Source organism: Asterias amurensis, chromosome 22 (genome assembly GCF_032118995.1).
Source record: "Asterias amurensis chromosome 22, ASM3211899v1".
NCBI classification, from domain to species: domain Eukaryota; kingdom Metazoa; phylum Echinodermata; class Asteroidea; order Forcipulatida; family Asteriidae; genus Asterias; species Asterias amurensis.
Window position 1 is genome coordinate 1,050,049 of NC_092669.1, and position 17,844 is coordinate 1,067,892.

A 17,844-nucleotide genomic window follows, 5' to 3' on the forward strand; every position below is an offset into this window, starting at 1 on the left:
GAATATTAATTAGCACAAGCATTGGTTGCGGCTATGAATCTATGAGCACCTTTTAGAGCTTTTTGGCGCCCTCCCGTGTTAACAAACGGAGATGCAAAACACTGGGTTGAACTTCTGCCTAAATGCATATTCATGAATATGCAAATCACACTGTTTATTTGGGAAATAGTGCGAACACAGGGTAAGAAAACCTCCATTCATGATCCAACCATTAAAAGGTGTCAGTAGACAGTTTACCCAAAGCAGTTACGTTACAAAATATGACGGGGTTGAACTTTAGATGGTTTAATACAAAAAATAGTATTGGCTCAAAAATAAACACAACATTACGACTGCAAGAGACTAATCACAACTTGCGCATGCGTATTTTAATCACAACCATTGGTGGTTAAGCTTCATACGTCGTGTTGGTTATCGTGTTGGTTATATGCCTCCAAAATTAATGACAAAAACACACAGTATCGCCGTGCATACAAAAACATGCACCGGGGAAAATGGAAGAAGGCGATATAAAAACGAGTCGAAAATGTGATGAAATGAACTCGTCTGTTGTTGAAGGGGTACGTAAGTTTTTCTTTATTTTATCGTGTCTATAGATTTCATATTGTCTAGGCTAGCCAGGCCTCCACCCAGCAATTATTAAGTCGGTGATGATTCATTGATTGTCAATTTTTTATGGGATGATTGATTCTCTTTTGTTTTTGTTCAGTAATTATTCATTATTTTGTCATCATTCATTGTTTGTAATGTGGAGGTAGAAAATCTGTAGTTACCGAGGGGATGGAAATCACCAGGTTCCATAAAATAGAGAAATATGAGGGCATGATGGTGGCCGTGTACTTCTAGAAACTATTAAGTTGCGATAATGTAACCCTCTGCTCTAGACTCGTAGAGTCTAGCCCAACTTGTGTGGCCAACCAAGAAGGCTAGCTGAATCTTACAGCAGCCTTGGCCACACAAGTGGGGCTAGTAACCCTCAAGCTAGCCTAGCCCTGCTGGTAATTAAAGGGGAATGAATTTAGTCACTCAGCTCAGTCTGCAACGGAGGAGCCCAACGTGGGCTTGGTAATCCTCGTGGATTTGTGGACAGGTTGTACAAATATTTTGTGATTGGAAGGGTAGTTAATTTTAAACCTTAAAAAGTGCCATTAAAAGATTTGCTTTCTGATTTTTCTTTTTAAAACAGGACGTTCAAAACATAGAAAAGATGAAGCATCAAACGGAAGAACAACCAAAAGAGAAATCTTTTGTTTGTGATATTTGTGGCAAATCCTTTCAGCGTCGAGTTCAAATGACCAATCACCAGCGTGTCCACACTGGAGAGAAACCATTTGCCTGTGATCTTTGTGGAAAAGCCTTCTCACATAAACACAGCTTGACATATCATCAGCGAGTCCACACGGGCGAGAAACCATTTGTTTGCAATATTTGTGGCAAAGATTTTTCACAAAAAAAGAACCTAAGCACTCATCAGCTGGTCCACACTGGAGAGAAACCATTTGTCTGTGACATTTGTGGAAGAGCTTTCTCGCATAAACATACCCTGACCGGTCATCAGCGTGCCCACATTGGAGAGAAACCATTCGTTTGTGATGTGTGTGGAAAAGCCTTTTCACGTAAGAAGACCCTTACTAGTCATAAGGATGTTCACACTGAAGAGAAACCATTTGTTTGTGACGTTTGTGGGAAAGCCTTTAAGCGCAAAGGGCAACGGACTATCCATCAAAGTGTCCACACTGGAGAGAAATCTTTTGTTTGTGATATTTGCGGGAAAGCTTTCACGCATAAACATCACTTGATGAACCATCACCAAGGTGTCCACACTGCAGAGAGACCCTTCGTTTGTGATATTTGCGGAAATAGTTACAAACAAAAAGGAGATTTAAAAAATCACCAGAGATTTCACACCGGAGAGAGACCATTTGTTTGTAATGTTTGCGGGAAAAACTTCTCAAATAAACCGAACCTTATTGCCCATCGACTTGTCCATTCTGAATTGAAGCGTTTTGCTTGTAATATTTGTGGAAAAGCCTTCAAACGTAAAGGCCATTTAACAATTCATCAGCGAATACACACTGGAGAGAAAAGATTTGTTTGTGACCTTTGTGGAAAAGCCTTCTTTAATAAGACTAACCTAACCACCCATCAGCTTGTCCATACTGAGATGAAGAGGTTTGTTTGTAACACATGTGGAAAAGCTTTTAAACGCAATGGCCAGTTAACTGTTCATCAGCGTATGCATACTGCAGCCAAACCATTGTTTGTGACATTTGTAGGATAGGCTTCTAACTCATCAAACCATTCTATGCAGAGAGTATCCACTCTTGAGAGAAACACTTCGTTTTAAAGGGTCTGCAGCTGGTTTCACGAAACGCTAGGATTAATCCTATCTTAAGTTAGGACAAGTAACTCGTCCTATCTGTGGATGGGTTCAATGCGTCGTAGCGTCTATGGATTGGGAACTTAACTCATCCTCAGTCCTAAGATTAATTCTAAGTTAGGAAGAGTTTGGTGAAATCGGCGGCTGGGTACTTTTTGTAGGACACAAAACACAATGTCCACAGATTTACATCCAACTCACACAGTTTATAGCGAATAATGGTAGAAAGCTTTCCTTATTAAGGCACTGGAAACTATTGGTAATTGTCTAAAAGACCAGTATTCTCACTTGGTGTATCCTAACATATGAAATGCATAAAAATAACAAATCTGTGAAAATTTGGATTCAATTGGGCATCAAAGTATGTTGCTAGAGAATAATGAAAGAAGACAAAAAAACAGTACACAACTTTGTGTGCTTTCAGATGCATAATAAACAGCTTTTAGCTGTTGTCACAAACTTTTATCAACAGCTCTCCATTGCTTGTTACAAAATAAGTTTTAGTGCCACAATTATTTTGAGTAATTACCGATAGTGTTCAGTGCCTTTAAGTGACAATTTAAACAGAAATGATGATAAGTAGGATTTGAAACTTTGCATGGTGGACATAAGATATAGAAGAGTTTGCGGTAACACCATGTAATAACGAAATGATGATGCTTGAATATATGCATGGTGTGCATAGAAATTACTATAACTAGTAAACTTGCAGGCTTATACAACTATAAGTTTAGCCTCTTTTGAGAGGAGTGTGTGATCTGAAAATTGTCTCAATTGTTTTGAATAGTTGAATCTACTTCTCCTGAAGACGAGCAGAGTATAAGTCTGGAATGAAACATCAAGACCGCACCAGCTGTGGTATTTGCCCAAATTTCTTGCTTGTAAACTCTGAGTTATAGGCCTACATCTTTGCAAGACATTCTAAATTTATCAGTCATTGAAATAGTCATCTTTGTTTTTAAAAGAACCAATATTTGTCTTTATTTAGTTTATGTTTTTTCTTTAAACTGGTTGCAGAGTGGTGCATCTAGTTTATTATTACTTACACAAGTTTTTATATGTCACTCTTAATGAATTGCTTAGTAGTATTTTGCTTTCATTAGTAGACTTAATCTTCACAGTTTTAAATTTTTACTAAATACTACATAGTGTTGTTTTTTGTAAACAAAACAAAGTCTATGATGCAGAAAAATTTGCACTCTGTTACTAAACTTAATTTCTGCCACAATCTTCGCCATGTTCCTGGTATCCAATACCAGTAATAAATGCTAGTACTCATTTCACAAATAAGAACCAGACTCTTTGTTCTTTCAGTCTCAGTTTAATTACACTAAATTGGATTGGAGTACAACAAGATCCAAGATGTTAAATGGTCAAGATGGGTTTTCCTACTGCAAAATTAACACGTTTTTTATGTCGGGTTGTGCTCAGTGGTCATGGGTAGTTGTGGCTGGCTGCCAAATGCACACTTGAGAAACAATTCAAGCATGAATCCTTTCTCAGCTTTCTGAGGATTGATGTCCAGGCGCTAATGCTGTGGCCATTGATGCAGTTTGTACACTCTTTTACCTTGCCAAATATGGATGTAGTCTAGTCTATGTTTGTAAGAAATACCATGATGTAAGAAAACACAGTGATTTTTATTTTTATTTTTTATTTTTCTCAGCAAATCAACACTTTTTCACCTGAAACTTTCCTAAGTTACTTGTATTGCATTTTGTCTTGATATTTTTTTGCCAATAAATCAGAATGCCATTAGCAAAATAACAAATGGTTTTTATGTTTATAGTAAATTTGTGTTTTGGTTTTTTTTTTTTCCATTGTTCCCCATATTATTTTGAGCAGGGACAAAAGTTCAATTTCTTCCAAAAGCTGTGAGACATTGAAAGAGTGTTGATTTTTTTATGTTCAAAGTGATTTTGAGCATTTTGCACTATTTACTATTTTGTGAGTTGATTTATTGGTAGCGGCCACGGGTGCACCTCGCCCCATTTCGGTTAGCCTGTCTTCAAGGCGCTCGCAGCGGCACCGAGGGGGTGCCGCGTGCGCCTTGACTAAAGGCTACGTTTGTGTTTTTCTACAATACATACTTGTGACTTCGAGCTGGGAGATTTCTGAATGGTTCCAACTTTATGCATGCAATAGGTAGCTTTTAAAAGGGCCTCTTAAATTCCCTTTCTTTGTTGGTTGTCTTCACACCCCCCCCCCCCCCCCCCGATATTTCATTGACGCTCTTTCCTTCCTCATCTTCTGATCGGCATCTCCTATATATAGAATATCTATGTTTCCCTAAAAAAGCATCATAGCTTTATTGGCTGAGTCATTACGCAGTAATACATTGTACATTGGAATCAATTTGGATTTACATAACCTACCTACAGAGTAGTGGTATCGTCCGGTTGTTGCTAAGGACTCTTAATGCACCCCCCCCCCCATCGATCCCCCCGCCGCACTTTTGACAAAAAGTCACAGAGATATCAAAATGTGCACAAAGTGCTTACTACTAAACCTCTATTACGTTACCCTAGTTGATTACACGCATTGTATTGTAGTAGTGGGTGGAGTGGGTGCACACCAACTTCTATGCGAGCTTTTCCACGTACAGAGGATTTTAATTGGATTATCGATCCTGCGTAACTCTATCGTTTATAATGTTTTGGCGGGAGTGGTTGTTTTGACTTGCATTTTGTAGTCGAAACAGTTTCACCTTCTATGCTGGGAACACATCCATGACCGACATGACAAGCAATTTCAGTCGATCCTACAGCGCCGTTGATCGCCGGCCGACCATCATCCTGCTAAAACAGTAAAAGAGACCAAAGGTACGTAAAGTACACGTGGTGACCCAAGCACAATAGTAGACCGGGGAGAGGAAAACGGTTAGATATTTCTTACATTCACTCGTCTTGTTTCAGAGCAAGGTGCGACTATAAATATTAAGCGCCAAGTTTTTACACCGTCCGGTTTGAGCTTCTTGGTGGATCAGTGGATGTCTTATCTGGTACCATAGAGGGAACTCCGTGGTGAGAGTAAACAAATTAATAGAAACAATCCTGGGCTGGTTGTGCTATACACTGAGTGGCATACGCACACAGACAGTGGACTTCACTGCTGTAGAGCTTTTCACTCGTCTCCAATCTCATCACTGTCAGCATATCTTCACGGTCTCAGATAAACATGATATGATAGAGATCTAATTCTCCCTGAAAAATCCATGGTATCTACACGGCTGTGACAGATTTTTAACTGCTTTTTAGTTGCAATTATGGGATTACTGTGACGGATTTTTAGGAAATTTATGCAGACAGGTATTTCCCTGCCCCTCCAAAATACAAACTGACTGAAAGTTTCAAACCTAAAATTGCTAAACAGCAAGAAAAAAGGTTTTAATTTTTTGGGGGGCCATTTCTGGAAAATTTGTCAACTATTGACGACTTAAGTTTTGAACAATATGGAGACTGGAAAAGAATTTGTTTGTGATGTTTGTGGAAAAGTCTGCACATGTAAATCCCAATTGACCGATCATCAGCGTGTCCATACAGGAGAGAAACCATTTGTTTGTGACTTGTGTGGAAAAGCCTACTCATCTAAATCCGCACTGAGAACTCATAACTTTACCCACACTGGAGAGAAACCTTATGGGCAATTCCATGAAGAAGTGGACATGACCTCAAAATTTAGAATTGGGTTTTTTAAGTAAAAATTAGGCTTATATTGTAGCATATACATCAAATATTCAGGAAAAAATTGTTTCAATGTCATGTCTTTGCAAGAAAGTTACAAAAAAAAAATTTTTGTGCCAACAATGTTTTATCATGAAATTATGTGTAAAAAAGTTGTGCAACTTCAATTTACTACTGAAGGGGGAAGATAACAAGGTATCAAATCAATCTAGTCATATTTATTCATTGATTGGACCTACACATTGGCTGCAATCGTCAAAATTTGTGTTTGTGATAGATTCAGACCATCAATCTGTGAAGCTTGTACCCCCATTAAACCTTATGTAACGTAACTAACCAAAACTTCCAATTGTTTCTGCCTGTAGAGAAGGCAATCAATTAAAATGTTTATATCTTGAATTTTCCTACTTGGTGCAATCCTTAATTAAAATAAGGAAGGAAAAATCATAAAAATTGTACCATGTGGAAAATAGAAGCAGCCAAAAACTGTAACGTAACTAACTATGTAACGTAACTAACCGGACCGTAACGTAACTAACCGACATAAAGACTATTAAGATGCTGCTAAGTTGACACAAGCATAAGTTTTCAGCCATGTTGTAGAGTTTAAACAAGTTAGGGAAGTGTGATACTGTTCTTTGACCCACAATTCAACTTCTAGCAATGTTTTGTTTGCCATGTGCCTCATTTTGTCTGTATGCATATTATGTATGCAAGATCCATGCGCAACACCCCTGTCCTACAAGTTCATCTTCTTCAACTTTTGTGGTGAACTTTTTGGGGTAAGTTTGATGACAATAAAGTTACATGGTGTAATCCACATGAATTTTATTTTAAAGGGTTATCTTAAAGTTGTATTTCTCTTCTATATACTAAATTAATGAGAGTTTGTGTACAAGTGCTGCATGTGTATAATTCTAACATTGTTCATCAGGTACATACATATGTGTATAGTTACAAAAATTGCAATTTTAAAAAAAGTTGATTGACTTTGTTCCTTATTTTTATGTCCATAGATCAAACTGGCCATTTTCAAACAAGGAAAAGCAATTAGCAACACTAAGAAAACATAAAGGCAGCTAGTCACTACAAAAAAACACAAGGAGAAAAAGGCAGTGGCCGTCCAGACATTTTGTGACATAAGAAACAGCGAGAGATTTTGCTGTCTAATCGTCAACAATATCAGCTTGTATGTAAGGGGGAAGCAAACTCATTATAAGCTTGTTGCCCTGTGCAAACAGACCATGGGATGCGATTAGTGTGAAAAAAAACAAAAACATTTTGATGTGCATCTCGTAGAGATATTTTAAAGGACAAAGCACAAAAAACAGTAGGACCGGAACGTGTTCAAAAGGTTTAATATTATAATAAGTCTTCCTTTGTACATGGATAATCAAAGGCTTTAGGTATTAATTAGGGAGGGGGTACATGTATGTAGTAGAAGGGCAAAGAGGAACTGGTGTTGGTAGGTCAGGGTGGGGTTAGGAAAGGAGGGAGGGTGTGATGAAGAGAGAGAGACTGCCCATTTAAGCATTAAGCTGAAAAGCATTGTGGAGCGTGACAGCTGTACTTCAAGAGCAGCACAAGATTGAAATTCGCTGGACTTTCTTCTGCACCTCCCATGGCAAAGGTCATGTGGATGGCATGGGAGGGGCAGTGAAGCATCTTCTGTAAAATGGCCCACTCAAAATGTTTGTATCTTCTATACGAGGGACAAAATGATTTTCAAGCTAGATGTGCCAGAAAATGTCAACAATCGCGAGCATTTCAAAATTTCTGTTTAACTGTAAGATTAGTGTCCATGACCAAGAGTCAAGACAAGCGACTCATTTAACATCCTTTCTATTGTTTTGTTTTCTTTGGTATCTATGTAAGAGAGAAATTCACTTGGTTTATTGTGACTTTAAAATACTGCATGGCTTATGAATGTAAAGGAACAAGTTTATATGTTACAGATATAAACATTTTGTAATATATGTGACCTGGGTTAATGATATGGCGAGGTAATGGCTTTTTATACCTTTTTTGCAATTTTGTTACCAAATATTACTTTATTCCATTGTTTTTGCTTAATTGATTTGTATATAGTGTAGTATTGCATACTAGTTACTAATATAGACCATATTAGAGCTGTGAGTGAAGTACAAAGGGTGTATCACAAATAATATTAGTCACGGACAAAGTGTAACGTAACTAACTGTAACGTAACTAACCATGATTTTGGGGCAATGCCTGGAACTGATATGAGTTATTTTATTTTTTCCCCTACCAAAACACTTGCTAGTACCCTTGTAGTTATAGAAATAGTAAAGTTTGTTTCAGCTGTACCCTGTTTGAGGAAACTTTTTGTTCAAAGACATGCATTTTTTTTCCATGTCCCTTTTTTGTAACGTAACTAACCAAAATTAAACTGATCATAACAACGGAATAAATGTGTCTAGAAGTTTGTAATTTTGTTGTATATTAGGTCTAACCAAGATGTAGCCATGGTACAAAAATGGAGACTTGATAGGCTTTCATGTTAATATTGGAGATCACAGAGCTGTGCTAAGCAGCTAAAAGTGTAACGAAACTAACCGTGGAATTGCCCTTATCCTTGTGACTTTTGTGAAAAGGAATTCTCTTTAAAAAGTAAACTGAAAATCCATATGTGTAAGCACAATGACAAGAAACCATTTGTTTGTGATATTTGTGGAAAAGCCTTCTCACAAAAAGGTGTCCTGATCACCCATCAGCGTGTCCACACTAAAGAGAAACCATTTGACTGTGGAGTTTGTGGTAAAAGCTTCGCATCGCAACAGTCAGTGACAGTTCATCAACGTGTCCACACTGGAGAGAAACCATTTGACTGTGAAGTTTGTGGTAAAAGCTTCGCATCGCAACCGTCAGTGGCAGTTCATCAACGTGTCCACACTGGAGAGAAACCATTTGACTGTGACATATGTGGAAAAGCCTTCGCGGTAAAATCTCATGTGACAACCCATCGTCGTGTTCACACTGGAGAGAGACCCTATGCTTGTGATCTTTGTGGACAAGGTTTTGCGGCGAAAGGTAATCTGCAACTTCATCATAGGCGCAACCATTCTTCAGAGAAACCATTTGTTTGTGTTACTTGCGGCGAATCCTTTGTTGAAAAAATCCAACTTGTTAGACATCAGCGTGTTCGCACTGGAGAGAAACTGTTTAGTTGTGATGTTTGTGGAAAAGCGTTCGCTGAATCTAAGACACTGAGAGTACATCAGCGTATCCACACTGGAGAGAAACCATATATTTGTAATGTTTGTGGAAAAGCTTTCAGACAAAGTGGTTCCTGGAACACCCATCAGCTTGTCCACACTGGAGAAAAACCGTTTGACTGCGACGTTTGTGGTAAAGCCTTCTCGATAAAATTACATCTAAGACGCCATCAGCGTATCCACACTGGAGAGAAACCATTTGGTTGCGATGTTTGTGGAAAAGCTTTTCCACGGCAAGATGCTCTGGTAAATCATCAGAGTGTCCACACTGGAGAGAAACCATTTGGTTGTGATCTTTGTGGACAATTCTTCAAATGTAAAGCTTATGTGACCACCCATCAGCAGCTAGTCCACAATGGAGAGAAAGAGATTTTGCTTGTGAATTTTGTGGGAAATGTTTCGGGAGTAAAAGTTACAGGGACATCCATCTGCGTCTTCACACCGGAGAGAAACCATATTGTTGTAATGTTTGCGGAAAAGCCTTCCCAATCAAAGGTAATTTGATCTCTCATCAGCGTGTCCACACAGAAGAGAAGCCTTTTGATTGTGATGTTTGTGGACAATTCTTCAAAACACAAGCTTATGTAATCGCCCATCAAGAGCGTGTCCACAGTGAGAAAGCTTTTGCTTGTGTTACTTGTGGCAAATCCTTTGCTGAAAAAAAACAACTTGTTAAACATCAGCTTGTCCACACTGGAGAAAAACCGTTTGACTGCGACGTTTGTGGTAAAGCCTTCTCGATAAAATTACATCTAAGACGCCATCAGCGTATCCACACTGGAGAGAAACCATTTGGTTGCGATGTTTGTGGAAAAGCTTTTCCACGGCAAGATGCTCTGGTTAATCATCAGCGTGTCCACACTGGAGAGAAACCATATATTTGTAATGTTTGTGGAAAAGCTTTCAGACAAAGTGGTTCCTTGAACACCCATCAGCGTGTCCACACTGGAGAAAAACCATTTGACTGCGACGTTTGTGGTAAAGCCTTCTCGATAAAATTACATCTAAGACGCCATCAGCGTATCCACACTGGAGAGAAACCATTTGGTTGCGATGTTTGTGGTAAAGCCTTCTCGATAAAATTACATCTAAGACGCCATCAGCGTATCCACACTGGAGAGAAACCATTTGGTTGCGATGTTTGTGGAAAAGCTTTTCCACGGCAAGATGCTCTGGTAAGTCATCAGCGTGTCCACACTGGAGAAAAAATCCACGCTAAAAAGAGACCATAATTTTTGTTAAATAAAAAAAATTATGGTCTATTGTTGTGGTGTTTGTGGAAGAGGGTTCACAACTAGTGGTTACTTGGGGTCTCATTGGCGTGTCCACACTAGAAAGAAAACATTATTATGACCATATAGTGGAGAAACATTTTCTTGTTGATAGTGTAACCTGACATTTCATCAGCAGCTTGTCCACACCTGGGTCCAATTTCATGGCTCTGCTTGCCGTTAGCACAGAACCAGGGCTAATGGAAGCAGAGAATTCTGTATACAGCAAGCGTATTTCACAAGTTAGAGGCGATTTTTGGCTTCTGCGCTTACAAGGCTAGTGCAAAAATTCAGCGCTTATGGAAGCAGGGAATTCTGTGCTTACAGCAAGCGTATTTCACAAGTTAGAGGCGATTTTTGGCTTCTGTGCTTACAAGGCTAGTGCAGAGATTCGGCGCTTATGGAAGCAGGGAATTCTGTACTTACAGCAAGCGTTTTTTTACAAGTTAGAGGTGATTTTTGGCTTCTGCGCTTACAAGGCTAGTGCAGAAATTCGGCGCTTATGGAAGCAGGGAATTCTGTGCTTACAGCAAGCGTATTTCACAAGTTAGAGGCGATTTTTGGCTTCTGCGCATGTGTACTCAACATTACTAGGCATTCTGCACTTACAAGGCTAGTGCAGAAATTTGGTGCTTGCACGTAAGTGGGGAATCGTGATCATAAGCGTGGAATTTGGCGGTAAGCAGAGCCATGACATTAGGCCTTGAAGAGAAAGCATTTTTTTTTTACTTTTGTAGTAAAGCATACCACCCATGAGCTGTCCACACTGGATTGTTTGGTGGAAAATACTCTTAAAGGAACACGTTGCCTTGGATTGGACGAGTTGGTCAAAACGAATACGTTTGTAACCGTTTTTTATATAATGCATATGGTTGGAAAGATGTTTTAAAAGTAGAATACAATGATCCACACAAGTTTGCCTCGAAATTGCATGGTTTTCCTTCTACTGTGCGAACTAACATGGTCGGCCATTTATGGGAGTCAAAATTTTGACCCCTATAAATGGCTGACGTGTTAGTCGACAAGGTAAGAGGAGAACCACCCCCCCTCCCCAAACACACGTTGCGACTGACTCGCACACATACTGGGATCGAAAGTGTGTACTGTCCCCGTAACTACCTCGTGTTTAACAATTACCGTCTTGACTTCAAGACTACTGAAACTAGAGAGCTAGGACACAAACCTCTGCAAGGGTCAAAACATCAAGCCTTAAACTTTTTGTTTGCATAATAAAATGTACAATGTCATTTTGGTTAAGGGGACCCCTTAACCAAAATGACATTGTACATTTTATTATGTATAAGCAGTTTGCAATGACTAAATCTGTTTTCTTTTTCTTTTTAAAGGAGTGCTGTGTTATTTGTGTTAACTTGTATTTTAGTTTAGCTTTAAGTGCTTTCGGGTAATTTGATATGTCGTTTTAATTGATAACATTTGTAGCAATTTAACTTTTGTACTAGAAATACTTTTTCGAGTGAACCAAAAATAATAGTAGTTATCCTGTGAGGATTTGTTTTGAAGAGAAATTATTTGTAATAATAAAAGATGTAAATAATTTTGACAAAGGAGACAGAAATAAAAACAATTGGATCAGGACACCTTTGTTTGGACTTTGATTTGTTTTGATGATTTAAACAAACCTCAGTATGAGGTGGGAAGGGAAGACTACCCAGGTCGAAATTCCAGTTGAACCTAGTTAAATTGGATTTAACTGGAACTAGTTGAAACCAGTTGATAAACTAGTTAAAAACACAGTTAAAACCAGTTGGTTTAATATGGAAAATGGACAGAGACCAACTGGTTTATAATTTCAACCTAGTTGAACACAGTTAAACCTAGTCCAAACCAGTTGGTTAATATGGAAAATGGACGAGTTTGATCACTATCCAGTTGAACCAGTTGACCCCAGTTAACTAGGTTCAACTGGAATTTTGACCTGGGTAGTCTTGCTTGCCCCAATTTCACAGAGTTGCTAAGCACACAAAAGTTTGCCTACGTGAAATTTCTTCCTTGATAAAAAAAGAATTGCCAACCAAATTTCCCACAGATATGCAACATATGGAAGTTTGATGGGTAATATTGTTTTTATCAAGGAAGGAATGTCATGCTAAGAAGGAAATTTGTTGTGCTAAGCAGCTCTTTGAAAATGTGCCCTGGTCTCTATTTTGTGATTTGAAAACCAGAGTACTCATCACTTATAGCATACAGGGAACATGACACAGAGTAAAGTATAGAAATCAACTTACAGAGTTTACGAACAATGCAATGTCACTATCAGCCTTCAATGTTTTGTTTTTTTCTAGCAATCTTTATTGGTCAGTTGTAAACAACCTCAGGCCTTTGGATGGGAGTTATTAAAAAAAATTATGCTCTAAACCCAAACAGCTTTGTCAAAAATCAGCTGTCAAGTAAAATTGTTGGCTCAAACTGCATGTATTTTCCAAACTCCAGAGTCTCCACCAGGATATATCATCATCGGATGTTTTTTTTCTTTCTGTACATATGTACCATCCTCAAAAAAGGTTCCCGATGTTTTTTAAAGACTCCCCCTTTTTTTAAATCGATTCATAACACAAAAGTTCCCCATTGGGCCTATGCACTGTCTCCGCCCCTTTGTTTTTTCTCACTAAACGCAGAAATGCATAGAGGGCGCTGCTCTGCAAAGAGCTCAACATTATTTTTAGAACGTTCTTTTTGTGTGTGCATCGAGAAAGTGAATGGTGGTTTGAAAGCTTGTATTTTTCATACGTTTGTCGACAAGAATGGTAAGTTATATTTTACAATGAAGTGAATAACTTTCAAAATTTGAAAACCGTGGTTTCTACTCTTCGATAGGCATAATCAGTTGACTTTGTGGTACTTTGATTTGAAGAAGAACGTAAAAATATAAACCGGTTTTTGATGCCATCGGAAGTGTAAACTGTGTAACTGTAACTGTTTTGTCACTTGTGTAAAGACAACTCGTCCGTCGGCGGACAACTCGACGGTGTAGACAACTCGACGTATGGACAAGGACAAGTCGACGGTTGTCGACCTCCGTTACTGGCATACATGTGTACATCAGATTGTGTAGTTACGTCATCACATAATATTGATTGACACTAGCTAGAGTAGAGTCCTAGACTAATTTCCGGAAAAGTTTCCGTATGGCGCCACCACTTTTTCATTCGATATGATATAATATAGTATCTAATTTACCTCAATGAGATATCCCTTTTTGTAAAAATGAGTGAAAAAGTGGTGGCGCCATACGGAAAGTTATCCCAGAATTATTCAAGAGCTCAAAAACTCATCTCAATCTCTCTAAAGGTCAAGCACTTATTTTTGACGTGAAACTGAAAACAGTCCACATCCAACCGTGGACATGATGAAGGGTCCATGGTCCCAACACTCAACAACTCTAAACCAAACATGCCAAACCAAAGGCTAAGCTTGACATTGTCATTTGTTCAAATTTGGGGAGAAACTCTACAATACAAGTTAAAGTAAGACCGCAGTTTGTTTAAATATTTACTGGACCGCATGTTTTTTGCCAGAGACTTGGGGGTCCAATATCACTAGTTAATTGTTGCCCTCCTCCTTCGCTGCGTCTTTGTGAAACCCACCCCTGTCTACCTAAACATGACAATACAATCATCAAGTTTCCATTGAAAAAGAAAAAAATTACAAGTGGCTTCAAGAAAGTTATTTGTCACCTGTTTGACCCGTTCTGGACTGGTTGATTACTCTATGATTCAATAGACTTTATGCACAGGACGTCATTTCAGTAGGGCGCCCTCACCTAGAGGTCAAAAGGAGGTTGTTCATTGGCCAATCCTGTGCTCCGCGCATATAAATTTGTTTGTTTCAATTGTTTTGTCACCGTTTTACCTCTAAGATGTCAGCTGGATGACGTCAATACATAAGGTCTATTCTCAACAAATTCTAAGATGAACGTTTTATTTTATTACAAAGAGGATTACAGGTTACAAAAACATGTACAATTACCAAAACTAGACTAGGTTTATACTGTACCAACATATTCCATTTTGTATAGTGTACCTTGATGACATCATTTGTAATCTTTTTAATAGTAATTACCATTTTAAATTTCCTTTCATTTGTACAGCTGGCAATACTTTTCCTCCGACTTTAGAGTCTGGCTTGACACTGACTCTGTAAGACTAAGAGTTATGAACAGTAATGAAAGGATGGACAAGTTAGAAAGTGACATCCTGCTAGAAAGCGGATCAAGGCGTCGTCTGGTTGTAAACCTGGGAATCAAATTGAACGTTTCTGACCATTGCAAAAAAGAGGAGAAAATGAATGATTTGCCTGGAGAGAAACCATTTGTTTGTCGTTTTTGTGGAAAAACCTTCTCACTCAAAGCTGCCCTGATAAACCATCATCGTATCCACACTGGAGAAAAATCATTTGTTTGTGATGAATGTGGAAAAGCCTTCTTACGAAAAGGTAACCTGACAGTCCATCAGCGTATTCACACTGGAGAGAGACCATTTGTTTGTGATGTATGTGGTAAAGCTTTCTCAAATAAGAACAGCCTGGCACGCCATCAGGGTATCCACATTGGAGAAAAAAAAATTGTTTGCGAACTTTGTGGAAAAGCCTTCTCAAAGAAAAGCTACTTGACACATCAGAAAGTCCATAGTCAGAGTAGAAAAAAAGCATTGAACTGTAGCTTTTGTGAAAAAGCTTTTTCAACTAAATTGGATCTGAGGCGCCATCAGCTGGTCCACACTGGAGAGACCGTTTCTGAACTTTGTCAAGAAAAACAGAACAAAGAAGATCAGACAAACAATCATCAGGGTGTCGAAACTGGAGCGAAACCACCTGTTTGTGATGTTTGTGGAAAAGCCTATTCAAGTAAACGTGTCCTGAGACGCCATCAGCGTATTCACACTGCAGAGAAACCATTTGTTTGTGATATTTGTGGAAAAGCCTTCACACGAAAAGATGATCTGACAGTCCATCAGGGTACCCACACTGGGCTGAGACCCTTTGCTTGTGATATTTGTGGAAAAGCTTTCCTCCTTAAGTACAAGCTGGCACGCCATCAGCAAATCCACACTGGAGAAAAACCATTTGTTTGTGAACATTGCGGTACACACTTCTCGGCCAAAAGTAGCTTGAAAAGCCATCAGCGTATCCACACTGGAGAAAAACCATTTCTTTGTGACCTTTGTGGAAAACCTTTTTCAATGAAAAGTGACTTAACACGGCATCAGCAAGTCCACAGTCATGGAGAAAAACCCAAACCATTTAACTGTAGCTTTTGTGAAAAAACTTTTTCAGCTAAATCAGATCTGAAACGCCATCAGCGTTCCCACACTGGAGAGAAACCATTTAAATGTGACTTTTGTGGAAAATCATTCTCCGTTCATCCTAACTTGGTACGCCATCGGCGTTTCCACACGGGGGAGAAACCATTTCTTTGCGATATTTGTGGAAAACACTTCTCACGAAAAAGTAACCTGATTGACCATAAGCTGGTCCACACTGGAGAGAAGCCATTTGTGTGCGATATTTGTGGAAAATTCTTTGCAAAAAAAAGTAACATGACAAGCCATCAGCGTATCCACACTTCAGAGGAAACATTGATTTTTGTAATTGAAGAAGAGCCGCCGCCTTTATAAATAAACTAGACCTCTCTTCTACATGGTTTATTTTCAGATTGTGACGTAATCTACGTTTCAAAAGGTCATAACTTTTGAACCAATAAATAAAGCTTGTATGCTCTTTTTCAGCTAGGTTTAAAACCCACCAAGTGTTAGAAATGGCATCATTTCGAAATTTTATACCTTAAATTTGTATCCAAGTTTAAGACTTTTTCGTAAGTGATGACTCTCACCTTTGCATATAAAAACCCAAACTGAAGCCAAGACAAAATTACAGTTTATGAAAAAACCATCATTTAGAGTAAGTAAATCGTCATTAAGAGACAGTTAAAATTCTTGCATCAAACTTTTGGCTGCTTGTACATACTTGGTAGTTCACAGTTAATGCACTGAAATGTTTCGACTTTTAAATGATATTTAATTTATGTTCTCCATTTGCATGTAGTGTGTAAGATTTGTAAAAACCAATGTTTGTATTTGGACACACGAGGGCTCTTTGTATTTTCGATAGCAAACTACTGGAGTGCTTCTGAGTATTTGTAGCTAGAGCTGCATTATGGTTCTGGCTAGATGACATGGCATTCTGCAGAATGTGAATTCTTATAACAACAGTCAAAGCCACTGTGGTAGCTACCGATAAGCCATTCGCATATTACATATTTTAAAATGTTTGTTATAGTGAATGGTTGATTACCACAAATTTGAATTCCTCGGACTATCGAGATGCTATGTTGCATGATTAGGCGCAAGCTTTTGCTTAGCTGCGTAAGAGACCAGGAACACCTATGGATGATTCTGAATTGATGCGTACGGCACTGCGGTACCATGGGCAAAATATTTGCTTAAACATGAAAATGGCTTGCCTATTTTACACATGTAACTGGCCACAATTTCATGACATATACATTCCCTGTGACTGGTATTTAGCTGTTGTCGACTCAGCATAACAATTGAGTGGAGTCTTGGCCGGTAATCTGACTTTACTTAGCAAGGATTTTTTTACTTAAGCAAAATTTTGTGCTTAAGCAGCTCTATGAAATTGAGCCCTGCTCATCTGGAGGTTGCATGACAAAAGCTTGCCCTGAAACATTTTACAAAGCATCTGTCTCTATAGTCTGAGGAATTAAAAATGTAAGATACATGTACATTGTGTTTTTAAACAAGTCATTGTACCAGAAATTCTTCAAGATATGCGCAAATGGCTAATTCAGATACTATGTACATGTAACGCTCTTGTATCAATGATAAAAAGTTGTTATACATGTAGTAACAAAAGTGAAAAAACATTATTTGTTATACAATGAAGTAATTTTGGATGAGTTGTTTAATAATGAGTCGGAAATTATAACAATGGGAATCAACAGAAAAAAAGTTTTGTTTGGATGTTGCTTGGTTGGATTCTGAAAGCATGGACTAGTCTGGTCTCTAGTTGTGTTTTGAAAACCAGAATTCATCATTGATGTACCGAACGGGGAACATGATATTTACACAGCATATAAACATGAACCTTTTCTGAAAAGTTAAGTCTGGTTTATACATCCTGCGAACAGGAAGCAAATGTTGACGTCACTAATTCGCAATTAGTAATATTTTGCTGGATTGAGCGTTGCTCAACTCTCTTAGGAATTCGCATCGAAAACAGAGTTTTGACGTCACTTC

General features: G+C 38.4%; 2 protein-coding genes across 2 annotated transcripts; both read left to right on the forward strand.

Moving 5' to 3' along the window:
• The first annotated feature begins 393 nt into the window (after positions 1 to 393).
• LOC139953772 (uncharacterized) lies at positions 394 to 4,473 on the forward strand. Its single transcript, XM_071953338.1, has 2 exons — positions 394 to 560; positions 1,187 to 4,473. Exons 1-2 carry the CDS (start codon positions 495 to 497, stop codon positions 2,279 to 2,281), a joined length of 1,161 nt encoding a protein of 386 aa, XP_071809439.1. The 5' UTR covers positions 394 to 494; the 3' UTR covers positions 2,282 to 4,473.
• Positions 4,474 to 8,642: 4,169 nt separating this feature from the next.
• LOC139954036 (uncharacterized) lies at positions 8,643 to 17,471 on the forward strand. The gene is given in 4 exon segments (XM_071953682.1): positions 8,643 to 9,698; positions 9,701 to 10,528; positions 13,217 to 13,335; positions 14,679 to 17,471. Coding segments are annotated over 4 exon segments (3,459 nt in total). The 5' UTR covers positions 8,643 to 8,711; the 3' UTR covers positions 16,204 to 17,471.
• The last annotated feature ends 373 nt before the right edge of the window (positions 17,472 to 17,844 follow it).

Coding starts and splice junctions, on each gene's coding strand:
- LOC139953772 (XM_071953338.1), top strand. CDS start 495: ATGGAAGAAGGCGATATAAAAACGAGTCGAAAATGTGATGAAATGAAC. Junction 561..1,186: donor ACTCGTCTGTTGTTGAAGGG/GTACGTAAGTTT, acceptor TTTTTAAAACAG/GACGTTCAAAACATAGAAAA.